At 37.2% G+C, this 22,687-nt stretch overlaps 1 protein-coding gene across 4 annotated transcripts in view; it reads right to left on the minus strand.

The window, feature by feature from the left end:
- LOC111142872 (forkhead box J3) overlaps positions 1 to 22,687 on the minus strand; it is a 153,306-nt gene that overhangs the window by 83,274 nt on the left and 47,345 nt on the right. For all 4 annotated transcript variants that reach the window (XM_022496248.1, XM_022496246.1, XM_022496245.1 and 1 more), the window contains 2 exons: positions 19,788 to 20,112; positions 6,291 to 6,365 (listed from right to left, as the gene is read on the minus strand). In XM_022496248.1, coding sequence (XP_022351956.1) covers positions 6,291 to 6,365; positions 19,788 to 20,112 — 400 coding nt within the window. The remainder of the gene's footprint in view (positions 1 to 6,290; positions 6,366 to 19,787; positions 20,113 to 22,687) is intronic.

Below are 22,687 nucleotides of genomic sequence, written 5' to 3' on the forward strand. Positions count from 1 at the left end.
TCCTGAGGTCCTGGTATCAAGCCCCACATGGAGCTCCCTGCTCAGCTGGGAGCCTGCTTCTCCCTCTCCTTCTGCATTACCCCCAAATCATGCTCTCTATCTCAAATGAATAAATAATTAAAAAAAAAAAAACCACTATCTGACTAAATATAAACCCAAGAAGTTACTATTTATTTCACATTCCGGGGTAAAGCAGTCCCTATCATAAATTACTAACCATTCCAAATGGCTAAATCTGTGAATTTTATGTTTTTGGTTTTAACTAACCCTATTGCCAACTACACACGTTCACTGGTAAAATGAATCATCATAGACTATTCCCTGCTCATCCTTAACTCTCAGTGCACATCATCAGGAGCCTCAGACACAATACTGAATCCCTTCTGTCCCTGACTTCTTTGGCTTCATACCATGTCTCAATGTTTTATTTCTCTCCCAGTTTAAATGTGCGAATCCAATTTAAAAGGGCTGTTTTGTTTTTCTTTTCTTTTCTTTTTTTTTTAACCTTCCAACATCTTAGGATGCTGGTAACTGCCCACAGCTCAATAATAAGAGCATTTGCATGTACTATATAGAGTGAACATATGTCCCAATTTGACTCTTAGTTTATACCTATTGCCTAAGTATAATTAGGAAAGTTAAATAGTCACTCTACTCAGACCATAAAAATAGTCAGGAACAGTCAAATACCCTCAAAGGCAGACAGATTGGCTGGGTAGCTGGCTCAATGAAATGTCTGGACAAAACTATCCCAATGCCAACTCAGGTCCTTGGAACATTCTTCTTGAACAAATGCAAGCTTTCATTACTTATATTTAAACATTTTGATTATCAAATTAAGCTAAGTGTTACTCAGGAAAGACTGGTAAGGAATCTACTCTTAATCACTGGATTAAAAGTCATACATAATTAGCACATTGATTGTAGTAAAGAAGTCCTTAAATATTAAGGATACTTAAAAGCAGTACATTCTATTTAGTGATTAACAGTTGGCCATATCTTGTTTTTAAATCATCAGTGCCTTAGCTTAGTCCTTTTGGAAATTATTTTTTTTTAAGTTTGAGAAAAATTAGGCTTTACTTTATCAGGACTGATTTCCAAGAGAGCAGAATGCTCACCTATATTTAACATAACCCACAAAGCAATTCCTGATTCTATCTCAATTTTGTTCTCATTGGTCCCCCAGCTCAACTTGATCATGTCCTCTTCTCAGCCTTCAAGTGGGGCTCTTACCTACCATGAGTTAATACCACAAAGCTTATTAATTTTCTCTATCCTTAGAGTGCTTCAGAAGTGGCAAACTCTAAAACATCCCTCGGAACCCAACCAGCGTTTCTTCAAACAAGTAAATAAGATGTCCTTATTTTTGCCTAACCAAACTCTTGCTCTTGTCTTTAAATCTCATTTCCTATTTGGTTTTACACAAAGACAAAGAGGTCAAATTCTTCACAAGAATCATGCATCTAGGGGCAACTGGGTGGCTCAGTCGTTAGGCGTCTGCCTTTGGCTCAGGTCATGATCCCAGGATCCTGGGATCAGGTCCCACATCGGGCTCCCTGCTCAGAGGGGAGCCTGCTTCTCTCTCTCTCTACTGCTCCCCCTACCTGTGCTCATTCTCTGTGTCAAACAAATAAAATCTTAAAAAAAAAAAAAAATCGTGCATCTACTTTAAGACTACTATTAAAATTACACTCTTATCTTCCTTCTTCAGGGTACATACTGTGATCATGAAACACTGTTAATCACTTAATGTTGTATTTTATGTACTTTCAAACCTCTCCAGCTTTTCTACATCTTCTAACAAATAAAGTGACCAAAACAGGATACCAATGAATAAAAAATAATTTATAAATAATATAACACAATACTAACATGGCCAAAAAAGAAAACTCTAAAAACAGAGATCAGTCAACTATGCTACAGTCCCCATACTATGACAGAGGACAAGAAAAGAAAAAAATTACAGTCTCATATATTCCAAAAGTTAATTCTCTAGGGGTGGGATTTTTTGTTTCCTTACAAACCACTCTGATTTTCACAGCCACCAAGCCTTTACCGCCTACCCATCCCCAGGAAAGAAAAAGCATTCCTCACCGTCTGCCCCAAAAAGCTCTTCTTACTATGAATTCACTGAAGTTATCTCTCCCAGTACAGGCAGGTGGCTCTCGTGGGGTTTTCTTAGCTACCACCTCAGTTCTATTAGAACCCACTGCTGCTAATTATACAACTGTTGAAATAATTTCCTATAATCTTTTCTTTCCTTTAAAATCAAAGATTCCTTTTTCTAAGCTCAAGAAGAGGGAAAAGAGTTGAGAAAACATGAAAAAAGAAAGTAAAGAAAGAGAACTCTACTTTTTTTAAAGTGAATTTAGCTGACAGGATTTGTTTTTCCGTAATATGAAAATATACGGTCCTTTACGATAACTAAGATGCATGTGTGAATAAAAGGTGGGATAAGAGGGGCACCTGGGTGGCTCAGTGGGTTAAAGCCTCTGCCTTCGGTTCAGGTCATGATCCCAGGGTCCTGGGATCGAGCCCCGCATCGGGCTCACTGCTCCGCAGGGAGCCTGCTTCCTCCCCTCTCTCTCTCTCTCTGCCTACTTGTGATCTCTCTCTGTCAAATAAATAAAATCTTAAAAAAAAAAAAAAAAAAAAAAAAAGGTGGGATAAGAAACTTTAACAACAACAATTAGATCACAAAACAGAAATACAGAAAATAAAGCTAATAAGAGAAAAGATAAAAGACAGTAATAAAAAAAAAATGGAGATAGACTATAAGATGCAGAAACAGAGTTGTAATCAAGGAAAAGAAAATAGAAATCTGCCCCAAAACAGGAAGCAGAGTTATGGATCCAAAATGTAATTTCATTTTGTGTTTCTTTTTAAAGAAAGCAATAACGTGGCTATTTGAAATTAGTTTCAGAAACATAAGAAGACTGATTTCAGCCCATTAATGTACATCGGAGACATTAAAATACTAAGGGATTTTACAAAGACTTCTAGAAAATTAAGGATTGAGTCAGGAATAAATAGTCATATAAATACATCTGTAATTCAACAATACTCTTCCAAGTTTAGGCTGGCCTTCATACCTCTCTGGTGATACAGTCAACAGGAAGCTATACAAACAAAAATACAGGAAGAAAATACTGGATGTGCTACTTCTACCCCTATCTCCTGGACCCACGTGAGTCATAGCAGCAGCTAGTAAAATCCTAAGGGGTTAAAAGTCCACCCCATACCCCAGACCAAAAACTACTCCCACCCCACCTTGGCTCAATGGTTTTCTCCCACTGTGGTGAGGGTGGTTTTGGAAAAGCTCCTCAAATGCCAGGAAACACTGTAATACAAAAAGAAAAAACAATTCATAAGTACCAAAACTTAACTAACATTTTGGCCTCCCTCTCAAGGAAGATTGGTATAGTGGAAAAAGCATTAGTCTAGAAACCAAGGAACCAAGAAATCAAGTGTATTCTGCTTGTTCAGCATTCATTCTAAGATGTTTGCTATATTCCAGGTTACTTGGTAGCGGAGTACATCAAAAACTCCCTTTCTGCTAAGGGTTAGTAAACTAGTAAAACCTAAGCCAGAAGCTGATGATGGTCATCTCTGCCATTAAGTAGGCTGAAAAAAGAAGCCATCAGAGAAGCTAGTAGAACTAAGGGACTTTAGTAGACTAAAGAGAGACATTCCTGGTCACGTAATTTAAGAATCAGGCTCCAGTTTTTCCTATAGGTATTTTCTCCCTTAAGTTGGTCTGTAATGGGTTTCTGTGACTACAACTAAGTCTGGCCAATACACTTGGGTTCTAATTCCACACTGAACCTGGACAAGTCATTCCTCATTTACTGGCTTTAGTTTCCTTTTTTATCAAATGGATCTGAGGGTTTTTCCACGTGTTTTTTAGGCAATGGGGTTTTTAAAATAAAAATTGTATTTTGATATCAAAAATTAAAATGGCTTTATTCATATAAATGTATTTCATTAAGATTCGATTTTCATTTAATTCTGACCAAAATACATAAGAACAATGGATACTTAAATCTAACCCCGAGACTGAAAATAAAAATGTCTCTATTAGCATAATGTACTTTAAACGTATGTATTTACTATTATGACCAAAATTAATGATAACAATGATGTGCTTTGATTAAAACAAAATTTTAAAACAGGAGACAAATGGTAAAAGTTGAAATCTGTTATTAACCTCAGGATTCTATTTACTTCTGTATTTTGTTTTGGTTGCACATTAGTTAAGACAATCCTGATTCAAAAAGGATAGCTGCAAAGAGTAGCATATGTTTTCCACATATGTCTTATCCCATGATACTATTTAATTAAAGGTGGAGAAAAGTTTTGGGTTCTGCACTAAAGAAAACCTGACAGCACAAGTTTTTTAAAATAGATATCCAACTGGTTAAGACTTAGTACATAACAGTAAAACATTCAGGTATGTTGGTTTATTTTTTTAATGATTTAAAACTCATGTAAAAGTTAAAAAAATTAAACCAACTGTTTATATATTCAATTAGTGCTCTCAAAGAACTCTAGTAATTTTTTTTTAATCCATTGACGAACATTTTCAGTGAAGTTCATATATACTCACTGCCTATCAGAAATTGTAGTGAAGCAAATATAAAAAGTTCTATTTCTTTTTTTTTAATAAGCCTGCTTTAAAGAAAAGAAATACAACCTTGGAGAATTATGAACACAGACAAACTGGGTCAAATAAGAAGACTATAATAATAATCTATTCAATCTTACTGAGACCAACTTGATGGGGCACATCACAGAAGGTGGTATAAAATATCCATTATTTAAGAGTGCCTTCTTTACAATGGAAATGAGTAACTCTCCATCTCTAACCTCAAGAAGCTATCCATCTAGCAGAGGATACAATTCATTCATTCATGCAACAAGAGTGTCTCCTCAGTGACACCAGCCACTGTGTAAGCAACTAGAACTAAAAAGTGAACAATATATATATATGATCCCACCCTCTTAAGTTTAGACTTTAACCTAAGGACAGTAGATAATAAAGATTTTAAACAAGGAGAATGTGTAATTAGGTTAACATTTTTGAAAGACAGCACTGGCTACTACATGAAAGTTACTAGAAATTGGAGGTAGTAACCCAAGGATAGACTGGTTAGGAGCCACTGCAATGATGACAAAGTAAGAGGAAATCAAAAGAGGGAACAACAAACTCAGCTAAAGTATGTGGAAACAAAAAAGCTTCAGAGAAGTAATGTAGCTCAACCTTAAAAGACCCAAAGAGTAGGCCAGACAAGTAGAGAAAGGGAGTTTGTGCAGTAAGAGAAAATCTTATGAAAGGCATACTTGGGAAACTTCAAGTAGATCCTCACAGTGGGTCTTGAATGTGAATCACAGCTAGAAAGGTAGATTGAGGAAAAGCAAAAAAGAGTATTTGATAATACATGGAAACATTTCCAAGACACTGGGGAGTACTTTTAAGCAGGGTAATGACATAACCAGGTTTACTTTTTAGAACGATTCTTCCAGGGATGGTGAGCTTAAAAGGACTCTTCTGGCTGGTTAAAAGTCTAACCAGCCAAACAACAACACATTTGCCAACAGATACACTATCTCAAAGTCCTAATCTAATAATTAATCATGACAATCAAATTATGGTCCAAAAAATTACTCTGAGCTTTAGAAACCAAGTAACTAGGACCAAGTGCAGGCCACACTACAATTGATATGGCTATTAAAACAAAAAAGAAGGGAAGTCTCTGTAGATAAAATACTAAAAGTGTAACGGTGGCAGCAGATAAATGGTGAAAAGAGAAAACATAGTAACTAAGAAAATAGGGAAATAAAAGGGAATTTTATTTCAGGGGAAGAATTACTTGCACTTATGTCAAGATCTACCAAATTACCTATATGCAATAATTAATAAATTGTGGTTCCTGACACGCAGTTCAAAAACCAAATTTAACTTAATACACAGTACTTAAGAAAATAACCGAATATAAACTAGATTAAAAACAGCAAACTATTACAAAGGACAAGCTCTATACTAGCTAACTTCCCAAAGCTTAAAAAGAAAGCTCTCTGCCTGATTGGTCCTTTAAGATTACCAACTAAAATGGGGATAAATGGGGGTGAGGTGAAGGAGGATCAGGAAGGTTCCTGAACAATGAACTAGACAAGTTCTGAGTGCTCTCATCCCAATTTTCTTTATATATAACAGAAATTACTCAGATACAAACATGACAACAGATAAAATGAAGAATCCAATTATTTTAGCTTAAGATAATGAATCCTACCTTTCCAGGGTCATCCTTTGATCGAGGCACTTTAAGGAAACACTTGTTCAGTGACAGATTATGTCGTATGGAATTCTGAAATTAAAGAAGAAGAGCCACAAGGTCATTGGAATCCAAAAAACAAAACTCACCTTTAAAAACAGAATCAGGGGGCACCTGGGTGGCTCAGTGGGTTAAAGCCTCTGCCTTCGGCTCAGGTCATGATCCCAGGGTCCTGGGATCAAGCCCCGCATTGGGCTCTCTGCTCGGCAGGGAGCCTGCTTCCTCCTCTCTCTCTGCCTGTCTCTCTGCCTATTTATGATCTCTGTCAAATAAATAAATAAAATCTTTAAAAAAAAATAAAAAATAAAAACAGAATCAGAAGCCTAAATATGTCTATGCGCTAGAATACAATTCCAAGGAATAAGCTTTTTAAATGAACTTCAAATTTAAACCTGATTTTCAAATTATGAATACTGCAAAGAAAAGAAGCTATTGGGAAAGACAGCTTCTAGTAGACTTTACAAACTCCAAATAATGAAATATATATCCTATTTTAAATGTTTATTAAGATTAAGGAAGATCGAACCATGGGAAGATGTCTATATTTAAATATATACCAAATATAAAATTGTATACACATTACGACTTTAATTGTGGTATGTACTTTTTAATTAATTCATTAAATGAATTTATATCAATAAATGAATTTATTAATTCATTAAAGTAGGCTCTATGCCCAAGGTAGGGCTTAAACCATGACCCCGACATCAAGAGCTGCATGCTCTACCAACTGAGCCAACCAGGTGCCCCCCATTCATTCATTCCCAGAATAAGACAGAATGCAAAATGCGAACAGTTCTTTTTCTGAATTATAGGTGATAACTTTTGTTTCCTGCAATGTTTAAATGATCTACCAGGCACATGTATTATCTTTTTCTAATGAGATAAAAGAATGTTTAAACAAAAAAATTTCACTTGTCCATTACAAGAATACATAGAAGCCAATTAGGTTCTTACTTCAATCTGTAAGAAAACACATGAAAAGACACTGGCTACAGAGGACTAGCAAGAATATCCAGGTTTATCAATGCAGCAATAAAGAAAAAACATCCTAAATTGTAAGAAAAATGCACTTGGAAGGACACCTGGGTGGCTCAGTCGTTAAGTGTCTGCCTTCAGCTAAGGTCATGATTCCAGAGTCCTGGAATAGAAGCCATGTTGGGCTCCCTGCTCAGCGGGAAGCCTGCTTCTCCCTCTCCCACTTCCCCCTGCTTGTGTTCCCTCTCGTGCTGTGTCTCCTTCTGTCAAATAACAAAATCTTCAAAGAAAAGAAAAGAAAAAAAAAAGAAAAGAGAAATGTACTTGGAAACCAGAAGAATCTGTGAAACAGGAAACCCTTTCAAGAGTAAGTAGGACTGTGCCACAATTTTTTATAGAAAATACCCAAAAGCCCTTTCTTTTTAATGAAATGCTCTAAAATCCATTCCATAATTTTTATGCCAAAATGGCCAGGTATTCAGTGGAAAAGGGCTCCAACAGCATTTAGCCACCACTCAGAATTTTAGGAGAACATTTTGGGCATATCTTATTTTTTAACATAAAATTCAGAACTCTAACAACAATGCCTCTATGAAAACTTCCCTCTCACAGAGGAATACTGGGATTACAAAAGTTTTTAAAAATGACCATAGAGGGCGCCTGGGTGGCTCAGTGGGTTAAGCCTCTGCCTTCAGCTCAGGTCATGATCCCAGAGACCTGAGATTGAGCCCCACTTCTTAGGGAGCCAGCTTCCCCTTCTCTCTCTGCCTGCCTCTCTGCCTACTTGTGATCTCTCTGTCAAATAAGTAAATAAAATCTTTTTTTTTTTTTTTAAATGACAACAGGGGCGCCTGGGTGGCTCAGTGGGTTAAAGCCTCTGCCTTCGGCTCAGGTCATGATCCCAGAGCCCTGGGATCGAGCCCCGCATCGGGCTCTCTGCTTGGCGGATAGCCTGCTTCCCTCTCTCTCTCTGCCTGCCTCTCTGCCTACTTGTGATCTCTGTCAAATAAATAAATAAAATCTTTAAAAATAAGTAAATAAATAAATAAATAAAATAAAAAATGACAACAGAATATAAAGTCAAGCCTATCTTATTACCAAATATCAATTATAAACTTATGAATGGGAGTTCTACCTCTGCCTAGGATATAAACAACTACAGAGACTAATGATCCCTCCCAAACAATGAGAAAACAATGGGTAAGCCAAAACAAAACAAAACAAAAAAACTATTTTTGAGCCACATCAGAGAGCTGAAGCTGCAAGGCAGCCTAACAAATTAAATTCCTAAGAATGACAAGCCCATTCAAGGACAAAGCAGACAAACTGTCTCACCTTTTTGGCAGAGTATGGAAGAAAGAAGTGGCCGTCATCCAAGCATCCAAGAAACTAGCTAAAATTTTTAAGGTCAAGCATGGGTTGGTGTGTCAGTTTAGAATAGCAAGGCCCCCAAACATAAGGAAGTTAGTTCCCACTCGCTCTTCAAGCTCTTCCCCATGAGCCTTTACTATATACTCACAAAAAAGAATGGGGATGGGAAAGGAAAACAAAGAGAGTCTCCTTTGTAGCATAAGCAGAAAGGAGATAATAGATAGCTATAGTGGTAAACAAAAGCAACTACAGATACAGGCTTAGTATGGCTGAAGGAAAGAACAGTGAAAAAGCCCAACCCTAAGTATAAGGGCCTGAGTAAGACTGAGGCTCACTCAGGAAAACAGCGGGATACCTGGCTGGCTCAGTCGGTAGAGCCTGTGACTCTTTATCTTAAGAGTCGTATAGTTCAAGCCCCATGTTCGCCACAGATATTACTTAAAAATAAAAATAAAATGAAGGAAGAAAGAAAACAGAGAAAACCCACAGCCTAGCAGCGAGTAACAAGCATTAACAGCCTACTGAGAGAGGAAAGGCAGGAACATGAAGAGAGTCCCATCTGTAGCAAGGTAAGGAGAGACAACTATAATCTAAAGAAGAAAAAAAAATCTGAGAAAATTCTACAGTCCCCAAACACCTCATTTCCAAGAACAGGTAATAAGAGCCTACGACTGGAGGAATGTAAACTCTGTGGTATACTGAAGGAAAAGATACCAACAACAAAATCCAAATCCAACTTAATTATTGACAAACTGATTGTCAATAATTGGCAAACAAATGGCCTGGGGAAAAAAGATGCTTATCCATCTACAAGTCTAAATATGATTTATCTTGGGGTGCCTGGCTGGCTCAATTGGTTAAGCATTGACTCTTTCACGTCATAATCTCAGTGTTGTGAGATCCATGCTGGTCATGGAACCTGCCTAAAATCCTCTTTCTCCCTTTTCCCTCTATCTCCCCTGCCCAGCCCCCACCCCCAACCACACTCAGTAGCTTGACACCATTTATCACAATCTCTAACATTCTTCTACACATATATGACACTCAGACAAAAACTGCAAGACATATTAGAAATGCCCCCCCCAAAAAAAATCCACCGTCAAGAGATAAAATTATCAATACCCAAATGAAAGGTGTTAGAACTATCAGACCAGAACTTTAAATTAACTATGGCTAATATGTTCAAGGACCAAGTAGAAAAAGTGAAAACTTGCACAGAGAGATGGGGAACTTCAACAGTAATGTGAAAACTGTAAGAGTCAAATGTAAATGATAGAATTTAAAAACATGATCAAAGATAAAGAACTCCCTAAATGGGTTCATCAGTAGACTGGACACAACCAGGAAAAGCCTCAGACATTCTGAGGACAGATCAACAGAAATTATCCAAACTGACACACATGCATGCACAAATACTTTAAAAATACACACATACACAATATCACTCAAGAACCGTGGAGCAATATATGTAATGGGAGTCCCACAAGGAAAAGAGAAAAAGCATAGAGAAGAAAAATGTGAAGAAGGAACAGCAAAGAATCTTATGAAAATAATGCAAGGCATCAAATCACAGATGCAAAAATTTCAGAGAACACATAACAGAAGAAATTAAAAATTCACACACTATATTCACTATAGGTCAAAATGGTGAAAATCAAAATGAAGAGAATATCATGAAGGTAGCAAGAGGAAAAAAGTTATGTACAGTGGAATAAAGATATAAATTATAGCAGACATCTCAAAAACTGCAAGTTAGAAGACAAAAAGAATGACATCTCCAAAATACTAAAAGAAAAAAAAGTATTCTGTATGCAGTGAAAATATCTCTCAAAAATGAAGGCAAAATAAAGACTTCCAGGAAAGCAAAGGCTAAAAGAATTTATTCCTTGTAGTGCCAGTTGGCTTAATATTATACGGAAGTTCTTCAGGCAGAAGTATAACAAACAGAAACTTGGATCTACAAAAAGAAATAGAGTTCCAGAAATTATAAAAATGAAGGTAAATTCTGGGGCGCCTGGGTGGCTCCGTGGGTTAAAGCCTCTGCCTTTGGCTCAGGTCATGATCCCAGGGTCCTGGGATCAAGCCCTGTATCAGGCTCTCTGCTCAGCAGAGAGCCTGCTTCCCTTCCTCTCTGCCTGCCTCTCTGCCTACTTGTGATCTCTGTCAAATAAATAAATATTTTTTTTTAAAAAAGGTAAATTTTAAAAGTATTTTTTATTTATAACGCTTTTAAAATATAATAGTCTAAAGAAAATATATCAATTATGTGGTTTATAACATATAAAGGAAAACTGACAACAACAGCACAAAGGATGGGTCAAAAGAATTAGAAATTTAAGATATATAAAGTTCTTTCACTATACATAAAATGGTATCTTTGAAGGCATACTGTGATAAGATAAAGATATGTGTGGTAAACCCTCCATGCAGTCACTAAAATTTAAATTTTCTTAGTTATACCACTTAGTTATATTTTCTTAGTTATACCACTTAGGTATAACTAAGAAAATAACAGCAGAGATAGAATGGAATCATAAAAAATAGCCCAAATCTAAAAAAAACACAAGGGAAAAAAGAACTAATAAACCGGAGTTCATCTACCCACCTTAAAAGTTAAAGACGGGGAGGAAAGGTAGGGATTGAGATGGTCACTTTTTTTTCTAAATGGCCTCAGGGGAAGGACACATCTCTCCTTGGGGCTTCCTCCTCTACAAAAAGCTTTAATGTTGTAAATCATAAAGATTATGCCCTAAGCCCCTTTTTCATTTACACATTTGCTGCCTATGTAATCTCATTTACAGCCATAGCTTCAATGACAATCTGTGACAATCTATCTAGACCCCAAACTACACCTGTCTCCTGAATTTCTAACATATATTTTCAACAATCTACTAGACATCTCCAGAAACACCTTAACCCCAATTACGTTTAAAGTTAAGCTCAATCTTTATCCCCAGTGTGATCTTCCAGTTTTCTCTTCTCAGGTTAAAGACAATTATTAATGTTAACAGCTCCAATCAGAAAGCTTTAAGACATCCTTAATTCTTCTCTCTTCTTTACCAACTAAAATAAATCTGTTACACCAGATCCTAAGTCTACCTTTGATCTACTTACTTTATTCCGTTTCTTCCGTCACTATCTCAGTACAGGACACCATTCTCACCAAAAATAGTACAATAACTTCTTAACTGGTATCACCCTCCACCTTGCTCTCTTTGTCCCTCCTCCACCATGCTCTAACCTGAAAGGCAGGGATATCTTCACAAGGTAAATTCATTATTACCCCTTCACTTAAAATTTTTCAATGATGTCCTATTTTACTTAAGATAAAATCCAAAATTCTTCTTTTTTTTTTTTTTTTTTTTTTTAAGATTTTATTTATTTATTTGACAGACAGAGATCACAGGCAGGCAGAGAGGCAGGCATAGAGAGGAAGGGAAGCAGGCTCCCTGCTGAGCAGAGAGCCTGATGTGGGGGCTCGATCCCAGGACCCTGGGATCATGACCTGAGCCGAAGGCAGAGGCTTTAACCTGCTGAGCCACCCAGGCGCCCCAAAATCCAAAATTCTTAACAAAGCCTCCAAAGACCCTTCATGATCTGACCCAACCTCCTTTGCTGTCTATACTCAACCCCTCCAATTTTCTTTCTCACCTCTAGGCCTTCCCTGTGTTGCTCCCTCTGCAAATATAATTGCCCCCCACGTTACTCCATCCCTTTCACGGAACTGAGTCTACTCAACTTTCAATTCATTCTTGGCTTTAACATCAGTCCTTGAGGGAAGTCGTTTCTGGCTTCTCCATAGGTTAGGTCTCATTGTAATAAACTTCCTTATTACCCTGGATTTCTTATTACACTTGTAATTATTTGTTTAACGGTGTTCTTCCCATATACTGCATTTTTTTTTTTTTTTTTTTTTTTACTTAACCCATATACTGCATCTTATACCAAAATTTCAGTAGGCTCCATGAGGTGGGGGACCCTATCAACTCAGAATCTAGAATAGAATGCTTTTCATACAGTAATCATTATTCTGTTGAAAAAAATACCAAAAGCATATTTAGAAAATTAAAATACCCAGAGAAAGGGGTGCCTGAGTGGCACAGTAGATTAAGGATCCAACTCTTGGTTTCAGCTTAGGTCATCATCTCAAGGTCCTGCATCAGGTTCCATGTGTAGCTTGCTTAAGAATCTCCCTCTCCGTCTCCGTCTCCCTCTCCCCCTCCCCCTGCATGTGTGCGTGCACAATCTCTCTCTCTCAAATAAATAAATAAATCTTTAAAAAAAAGTTTTCTAAATACCTAGAGAGATACAAAAGTCAAAACATGAATATATATACACACACACACAAAATTAAGAAAAGAGGTAACTTCACACCTCACATTTTGGCCAGAGCTTACCTCTAATAACTCTAAGAAAAGAAGTTAAGAGAATAGAGGGGTAGATATAATTTAAATGGTCTAGGTTCCCCTGGAGAAAAAAATGAACCAAGTTAAATAACTGATCAAGGCATATTGCTTGGCCTTAGAAACCCCAGCCCCAAAAGTGGTTTCTCAAAAGTACAATCTATTTGGATTAGAATCAATTAAAATGAATTTTAATGCCAATTTCTTGGTTCCATCCAAGATTACTAATTCAAAATCTCTGGAATTATGACCCAGGAATCTAAATTTTAAAAACATTCTAAGTGATTTTTATTTTAAACTTCAGTTTAAACTGGCACCTCCAATTCAAATTAACCACCACAACCCTACCTGCATCTCTTTTCCCACTGTGAGATCCTTGGTTACCCCACATCAATATATGCATTCATGTGTTCTACCCTATCATGCACATAAAATAGTTTCAGAATACTCCCAACTTCCTAACTTCTCTTCTTGGTGTTACTGGAGGTAGAGGCTGTCTTTAGTGAAAAACCACTAGACAAATCTATTAAGTAAAGGTCATAATTTCTTTGCAATTCTTTTCCATCTTAGTATGTATCCCATGAAAATAATAGAATGCTCTTTTCAAAGTTTGAATTTTTTTCTGTGTGATTATGTTATCCATTTGATATGATATATGGCTTGTTTCTGCTTATATTCAGTTCTAAAGTATCCTTTTCCCATCCTGTATGTGTGTGTGTGTCTGTGTGTGTGTACACTGAATGTGTAAAACACTTACTTTAAATAAAAAGTATACTCAAAATCATTCTCTCTTACATTCCTTCTACCTCAGTTCTATCCATCTCCTATAGGTAACTATGTTCACTATATTTCTAGTTTATTATTCCTAAGTTTAAGATAATAAATATATATTTTTCTTTTTCTGCCCACATAAAAAGTAGTATAATACACCCCAATATACACATAGCATTCTTCTGTATTTTTCTTTTTACTACCCTAAACCCTAGTAAAGGTTAATTCTCTTTAGTAAAATGAATAACACAAAAATTTTAATTCCTTTTCCTCTAGTTCAGATTACAAAATCATCCCATCACAGAAATTTAAGGAGTGTTTTTTAAACTCTTCTGGAATATTCAAAGAGTTATTTTTAGTATGTAATCTCCTTTCTACACCTTAGCACAAAATGAAAGGGAGTTTTACCTAAATATTAAAGTTCTATTTGAACCTTTCATATGACCATGGCAACATTTTCTCCTCTAGGTGACAGAAGAAATAGTGAGTAGCAGATGGTAGTAGTGTGCAAAACAAATTTAAGGACAGCAAATTGTAAAACAGAGTTAGGACCTGAGCAAAGGAGAAGATAAACCAATTTCCATTTGTCTCCATTTGCAATGTTTAAACTATTTCTCAGTTTACAAAAATAAAATCAGAAACAATCCTGACAAGTTTTAAGCACCTAAAATTGGGAGGAAGAGGATTTTTTCAAAGAATAAACATGGGGTGCCTGGGTGGCTCAGTCACTGGGTGTCTGCCTTCAGCTCAGGTCATGGTCCCAGGGTCCTGGGATCGAGCCCTGCATGGGGCTTCCTGCTTTGCGGGAAGCCTGCTTCTCCCTCTCCCAATCCCACTGCTTATGTTCCCTCTCGCTGCATCTCTATCAAACAAATAAATAAAATCTTAAAAAAAAAAAAAAAAAAAGAATAAACATGAGGGGCACCTGGATGACTCAGTAGTTAACCGTTGCCTTCGGCTCAGGTCATGATCATGATCCTAGGGTCCTGGGATCCCTGCTCAGCGGGAAGCCTGCTTCTCCCTCTCCTACTCCCCTCTCTCTCTGTGTCTCTATCAATCTTACAATAAATAAATAAAATCTTTTAAAATAAATAAAATCAATCTTGGGAAAAAAAGAAAAGAATAAACATGAGACAGCAATCCCTGGAAATAGTAAAGATCTGCCTAAAGCAAGAGACTGAACACATAATCTCTTGGGTTCTAAGAGCAATATAATCCTCCACCTATTCCCATATCTCCCCTATCCCCTTCTTTCCGCATTATATCTAAACCATTATCTCTTCCAGTTGAAACTGTTATCAATTACTTCCAAACCAGTTTCAGACCACAAGCTGGGCTGGCCAGCGGCATGAAATTCAGCAGAATGGATCGGGTACCCTCAGGTGGACTTAACATCTGAGCTGAGCTCAGACAGTAAATGAGGTATATAATTGACCTTCATGTACTATTCACTACCAAATCTGGACGAAGCTCTTCTTCATCTTGGCATTCATATATTCATGAAATCTCTGCATTATGGCCCTATCCCAACTCTCGCTGCTCTCTACCAAGAACTCCTACAAAAAACTCTTTCCTAAGAGTGTTTGTTATACAAAACACCCTCCTAAATCTTACTCATCTTCAAAATAAAGCTCAATTACACTTCTTCAATAGTTTTCTTGATTCACCCTTCCTGTACTCTCCTAGCACTATCTTTTTAAAGTCACTCACTTTATGGGGCGCCTGGGTGGCTCAGTGGGTTAGGCCTCTGCCTTCAGCTCGGGTCGTGATCTCAGGGTCCTGGGATCCAGTCCCGCATCGGGCTCTCTGCTCAGCGGAGAACACGCTTCCTCCTCTATCTCTCTCTCTGCCTGCCTCTCTGCCTACTTGTGATCTCTCTCTGTGAAATAAATAAATAAAATTTTAAAAAAATTGAAAAATAAAAAAAATAAAGTCACTCACTTTAGAACCTCATCACACTTTCTATAAGCTCTTCTAAATTCTCACAGCACTTACTAACTTCACCCTTCATTCAACATGCTTTACTAAGTTACATATATGCTGGATATTATTATGGCTTACACACACTAGGTGTGCCCAACTAGCCAACCCATCATAGCATAGCACTTTGTATTTCTGTATTACAGCACTGTTGATAGAACATCATAATTACTTATTTATACATATCTCCCTTATCCACTAAAGATTATAAGCTTCCTTAGGGGCCCTGTCCTAAGTTTCTTAGTACTGCCAAAGCCAAATATACTGCTCATAAGAATATAGAGGAAATAAAATCTTTTTCAAATTAATGAACAAAAGACTAAATTGGCTAAAAACAAGAGGATGTAATCTAAACCAGAGACTGGAAATTTGTGCTCCACAGAATGAATTCAGCCAACAGACTTATGTTTGGCCTGCACTGTATTTAAGAAAACCGAAATTAACATTTAAAAATTGGGGAACAGCACATAAAATCCAGATATCTGAATTTTCTTGGGGGTGAGGGTATTGTAAGATCTGCCGTACGCCCTAAAACACTACAAGTGCCTAGAACACAGCTGTTCTACATTGGACATGCATGCTCTTCAGGCAGTCATCATTTTTGCTTTACTCATTTATGTCACCTGTCTGGTCTGTGCAAATATGTACATTTACAATCAGTGATACAGACCCATGAATCCCTGATGGGCTTTCCAAGCCACTTAATCAAATCTGGAGCATTTCTAGTCCATAGCCACCATGTTTTTCCAATGCTAAACATGTTTATCAGAATCTGCTAGCCTTCCCTCATCCTCAATCTTGACCAAAGGATTCTACTGAATAGCAGTGCCTAGTGGTAATGCCAAAACACACAGCTCAGATGGATCACTACTACTTGGTTAGAATGAGGGTTTTTTTGATTCATGGATCAAATTTTATTATATACTTCCTCTGCTGAAATATTGTTAGAGAAGATTCTTATTAAAATTATACTGTTAACAATCACTTCTCATACTGAGTTGGCCAGCTTAGAGACAGTTCATCCTGGCAAATTAAATTCAATAAATATTTATAGTGTTTGCAAAATTATAGGTCCTGTGTAATGGTTAAGGCACAAGATTTGAAAGCTCCAAATCTACCAAGTCTGATACCAAATCTTAGCTCCTCCATTCTCTGAGAAACTGCAAAGTTACTTCTCTAAACCTCAGTTTTCTTACTTTTCAAATCTGGAGAGTAACAGTACTTATTTCCTAAGACTGTTGTGTGACTGAAAAAGACAATAACATAAGAAGGCACTTAGGCATATAGCACCTGACACACAGAAAATAATAAAAGGAACTATCATTTAAGTATATGAGTATAGAAATAAAAAACTAATGAAACAAGATAGATATCTGGATAAAAATCTAAAAGTCTAGATACTGTTATTAATCAAGCATATGGAAACACAAAGAGATTAGTTCTACAGGGAGGAGAGAGGTAACATACGAGCTGAAAGAAAAATAGGATAATGCCAACTAGAGAAAAGGCAGAAGAGAGAAAGTCCAAGGACAAGTAAGAGACAAACAAAAGCAAGAATAAAATCACAGTTTTTACTTCCAGCGACAGGTAGTAGGCTGAACTGGGGTTGGGGGGCGGGTAGTGGGGGGGGGGGAGATACATGAGAAAGAACTAGGAAAAAATAAAAGCTAGGAAAGAAGGCTGGAACCAGGATTCAGGGTTTCACCCAAACCACATTTACTAGATTTACTAAATGGAAGCACTGTGCTAGGACATGGAAAAGAGGTGGATATATAAAAAATCCTTCCCAGGTGCCTGGATGGTTCAGATGGTTAAACGTCTGCCTTTGGCTCAGATCATGATCCCAGAGTCCTGGGATGAGTCCCATATCAAGTTCCCCGCTCAGCGGGGAGTCTGCTTCTCTGCCCCTCCCCTGGCTCAAATGCACTCTCTTTCACTCTCAAATAAATAAAATCTTTTTTAAAAAAATTCCTTGGGACACCTGGGTGGCTCAGGCAGTTAAGCGTCTGCCTTCAGCTCAGGTCGTGATACCAGAGTCCTGGGATCGAGTCCTACATTGGGCTCCTTGCTCAGCGGGGAGCCTGTTTCTCCCTCTGCTCACCTCTCCCCCTGCTTGTATGCGCGCGCTCTCTCTCTCTGACAAATAAATAAATAAAATCTTTAAAAAAAAAAAATCCCTTCCCTTGAGACACTTGACCATTTGGCATGGTGTGTAGCACATCATCAATGTATACGGAGTTAGTAAATATCTTTAATAATCTAGACAAACACAAAAGTCAAAGGTGTTGAGACATGAAGGCTTAAGAGAAACAAGAGTAACTACCATCTAAAGCTCTCTAAATTCCCTTCTTCCATATGTACATACACACACCCTAGTGTATGTGTGTACCCATAGCATACAACTGGGTAATTCCTGTATGGGAATAAGAACATAACATGTACAGACACAAAAGAAAGTTAAGTTGGATTATTTGTTGTAGAACATAGGTAGGAAAGTAATCTGGCTGTTCATCAAAAAGCTTAGTTGAGGAACTAGGGCTTCTTAAAGATCTGGTTGATTCTAGGACTGAACAGGAATGATAAAAGATGAGCCTGGAACATCTTGTTATGCCAGAAAGTTAAAAACTGCTAAACAAACAAAATAATAGGGCCATGTCAAAAGGGCAAAGGAGCCAACTTGTAAGAGCTCCGATGGCCAAAGCTACAACAATGTGATTAACAAATAATGACAGCACAAAGAATAAATGTCCATGAGTGCACCCAACACAAATAAATGACGGAATAAATAAATAAAAGGGGAAGAAAGAGTAAGTCTTCTGCACTGAAGAATCCCAAGTAATAGAGAAGTAATGAAAAAAAAGAAAAAAATCACCACTAGAAAACAATAAAAACTGCTATACAAATGCTAAAATTAATGAGCGAAAGTTTAAGAAAATTGCATACCCTCAAAGTAGCTCCCCAAAATGTTTTATAATTTACGAAGTGGTACACTGTAATTTTATAATGGAGAAACCTGGAAGACATCCCCTTAACCAAAGAACTAGGTTAATGTTACCAGTTATAAGACACAGTAACATCAAGTACCTCTCGATATGACATACAGAGACGGGCACATTATCTCTGAATTATGCTTTCCTAAAATGTATTACCTCAGTCTAACCATGAGACAATATCAGACATACCTAACTATAAAACACACCATACAATACCATTATACAAAATATTCTATAAATACCAGACAAGTACTCTTCAAAAGTGTCAAGGTCATAAAAGACAAGAAAAGACTGAGGAACTACTGCAGATGAGAGGAAACTAAAGAGACATGACAACTAAATGTAATGCAGGATCCTGGACTAGATCCTGACACTAAAAGAGAAACTAATCTGGATGAAGTCTGTAATTTACTTAGTAATTAACAGTACTACTTACTCAAAAAGTACTGTATTAACATAAATTTCTCAGTTTTTAATCACTGTACTATGCTTATATAAGACGTTAACATAAAGGAAGTGAATAAAGGACATACAGGAACCCTTTGGACTATTTATATAATTCTTCTATAAATCTAAAATTCTTTCAAAATAAAAGTTAAAGAGAAATCTTAGATGATGAGAACAATACTAGTTTAATACTTTTTTTTAACCAAAGACTTACTATCAACTTACCTGAACTGCAGGTATTATTTTCCAGTGAATGCTACATTATCTCTGTTCTTACTTACGTTCCATCAGTCATGTAACATAATAAAGCTTTAACAAATTGGTATTCTACCAAAAATAAAGTTAATCACTTAATAAAAACATTTAATTTCCTTTTCTGACATCTTAAAAATGACTGATAATCAGAATTTCACTTTTTAATTATAGAAGCCCCACAAAGCTTTATCTTCAAGAGAAACTACTATTATGTTTTGTTTATAGCATACATACAATAATTTAAATAAAATCCTTACCTTCCAACCACTGCCAGCCTCTCTATAATATGGGAAGTTATCACAAATCCACTGGTATATCTCACTTAGAGTCATTTTCTTTTTGGGTGAGCTATTAATTGCAAATGTAATGAGGCTGGCATAACTGTATGGAGGTTTCCCATCTTTGTGCTGTTGGACTTCTTCCTGGTCCAGTGTTGTATTTGGGTCAAGGAGTGCATTCTTCTTGGAAATTCCTGTTCCATGTGCATTTTGTGTAGCATCAGATTTTTGGATGGCTGCTCTCATGGTGAGCTGTGGTAACCAGTCCATAGATGTTAGGCTGCTCTCCAATTCAGATGTCATCCTGAAGGTAAATAGACTCCTTAGTCAGTATCAAGGAAAGAACCCCTGCTTCTCAAAATATCCAATATTCACAAATCTAGGAGTTCCAAAGTGAGGGAAAGCCTGAGTTAAATCTGGAGGAAAAAGATTGAGTATGTTAATGACCAAATCAAATATTTAAGGGCTCAACATTTCCAATCTTTTAAAATTTTTTCCTCTCCTAAACACAACAAATAAGGTTTTAAAATGTTTAAGATACAGAACAATACGTACATACAAAGTGATCCCAATGCCAATGTTTCTAAAAAAGACTATCACTTTAAATAGGGCAACAGGATCATATTATGAAAAATAAGTCTGCAGTCCAGCTCTTTACTCACCAACACCATAGGCCCTTTAAAACTTAAGACTGGCATTTCTTTTACACAAATTTTAGGGGAGTCATACAAGCAAAAGAATACCCAAAGTAAAGAGGTCAGAGAAGTGACTGAGAAACAGGCACAGGAATTTGCAAGGAGGAAAGAAGGTAGAGCTGAGCAGGTGGGAGGTAGGAAAAGCAAGCAGGGTAGATAAGAATATTAAGTAGACAAGCTAGCTGGGGGAGCTGACCCAAAAGAGGAATGCAAACTCAAGGATACTGATGAACAAGAGGAAGATAGGCAGCACCCAGGCAGTTAAAAAATAATAAAAAATCCACAAAATCTACAAGGAACAAGCTTAAGAAAACTAGAGATCTGGGAGTGTAGGATAGACGAGATTAAATCATATAAACTGACAGCAAGAAGCAGTAAAAACTCAGGGCAGCCTAATGCAAACATCTGGTGATCTGGATTCTGTAACGTATTTCTCTCCAAGGCTGAAAAATTCAGACTGTTACAACCCAGAGAAAGAAAAAAGAAAAACAAAATCTGCCAGGTTAACACATTTTCTGGAGAAGGGAAAAGCTGCTCAAAGAATTGAAGATAAAAATATAGAAACAAAGCTTGACACTTCATACTGGAATTGCTAGCTTTCAGCTGAGCATATAAACTTTTCCTACCATGGGATCAAAGAAACAGGAATAATGACCCCAACAATAAAGCAGAGAAGAATGAAAGACTTCTAAGTGATATCAAACTAATGAGAAAAAAGAAAACAAGAAACCTGAAGTACCTCAGTGAAAAGAAAAAACTTGTGGCAAATAAAATCCAATATAGGCCCTCATCCCAAACAGCTACAGGCAAAGAGCAGCCTGCAATACGTGCTTAGGATATGAACTTCTGGGAGGCAATACAGAACTGGTAAGAACATAGGCTCTCAAGTCAGGCAGATCAAGAGTTCAAGCACTGATTGCACTAGTTACTAGCTGCAGGAAATGAAAATGTTAATTAATATTAATTATCTAAACTCCAGCTTTCTCTAGGGATGCCTTGGTGGCTCAGTCCATTGAGTGTCTGCCTTCGGCTCAGGTTATGATCCCAGGGTCCTGAAATTGAGCCCCCGCATCAGGCTCCTGGCTCAGCAGGGAGCCTGCTTCTCCCTCTGCCTGCTGCTCCCCCCTGGCTTGTGCTCGTAGCACACACACACACACTCTCTCTCTCTGACAAATAAATAAAACCTTCTAATAAATAAATAAACTCCAGCTTTCTCATCTGTAAAATGAAACAATAATAGTTCCTAGAGTTAAAATATTAATTTGAGGGCGCCTGGGTGGCCCAGTTGGTTAAGCAACTGCCTTCGGCTCAGGTCATGATCCTGGAGTCCTTGGACAGAGTCCCCACATCGGGCTCCATGCTTGGCAGAGAGTCTGCTTCTCCCTCTGACCTCCCCCCTCTCACTCTCTCATTTTCTCTGTCTCAAATAAATAAATAAGTTTTAAAAATAATAAATAAATATTAATTTGAGGGAGCCACCTCGGTGCTCAGTCAGCTAAGCATTCAGCTCAGGTCATGATCTCAGTCAGGATCTTAGGATGGAGCCCTGCATCAGGCTCTCTGCTCAGCAGGGAATCTGCTTCTCCCTTCCCCCAAACCCCCTCATTCCCACCACAGCAGGCTTGCTCTCACAAGCACTCTCTCTCAGATAAATTTTTTAAAAATTAGAATATTACTTTGAGAATTAAATATGGTAGTATATACACAGAAGAAAGATCCGTTAAGTATTAGTTAATAATATTACTCCAGGATTATCTGGCAAGGGTACTAAAGCACTATAAAGTAAACCAGATTAAGCAACAGCAATTATAAATCAAGAGACAGCCATGAGGATTTTATTTACACTGCCAGTAGAGTCCTATTATCTTCCTCTCAGATTATTTTGATCCAGTTTTATCTTTTTCACTTTCTCAAATTCCCTCCATCTCTACTTCATAATTTCTCTGAAATCTGAACTTTAAATTCTCTATACAATAGCTTCAGAGATCAAAAAACAAAAACAAAACAAACAAACCCCTTACTATTGTGCTCTATAATCTCAGCATTAGATTAATCGCTCATTGCTAGCATGAAGTAAGTTACAGGAATTTATGGAATAAAGAAAACAATGTAGGAGCGCCTGGGTGGCTCAGTTGGTTAAGCGGCTGCCTTCCACGTAGGTCATGATCCCAAGATGCTGGGATG

This window comes from Enhydra lutris, unplaced genomic scaffold, assembly GCF_002288905.1.
Source record: "Enhydra lutris kenyoni isolate GAN:26980312 unplaced genomic scaffold, ASM228890v2 scaffoldscaffold9, whole genome shotgun sequence".
In the NCBI taxonomy this organism is placed as follows: Eukaryota; Metazoa; Chordata; class Mammalia; order Carnivora; family Mustelidae; genus Enhydra; species Enhydra lutris.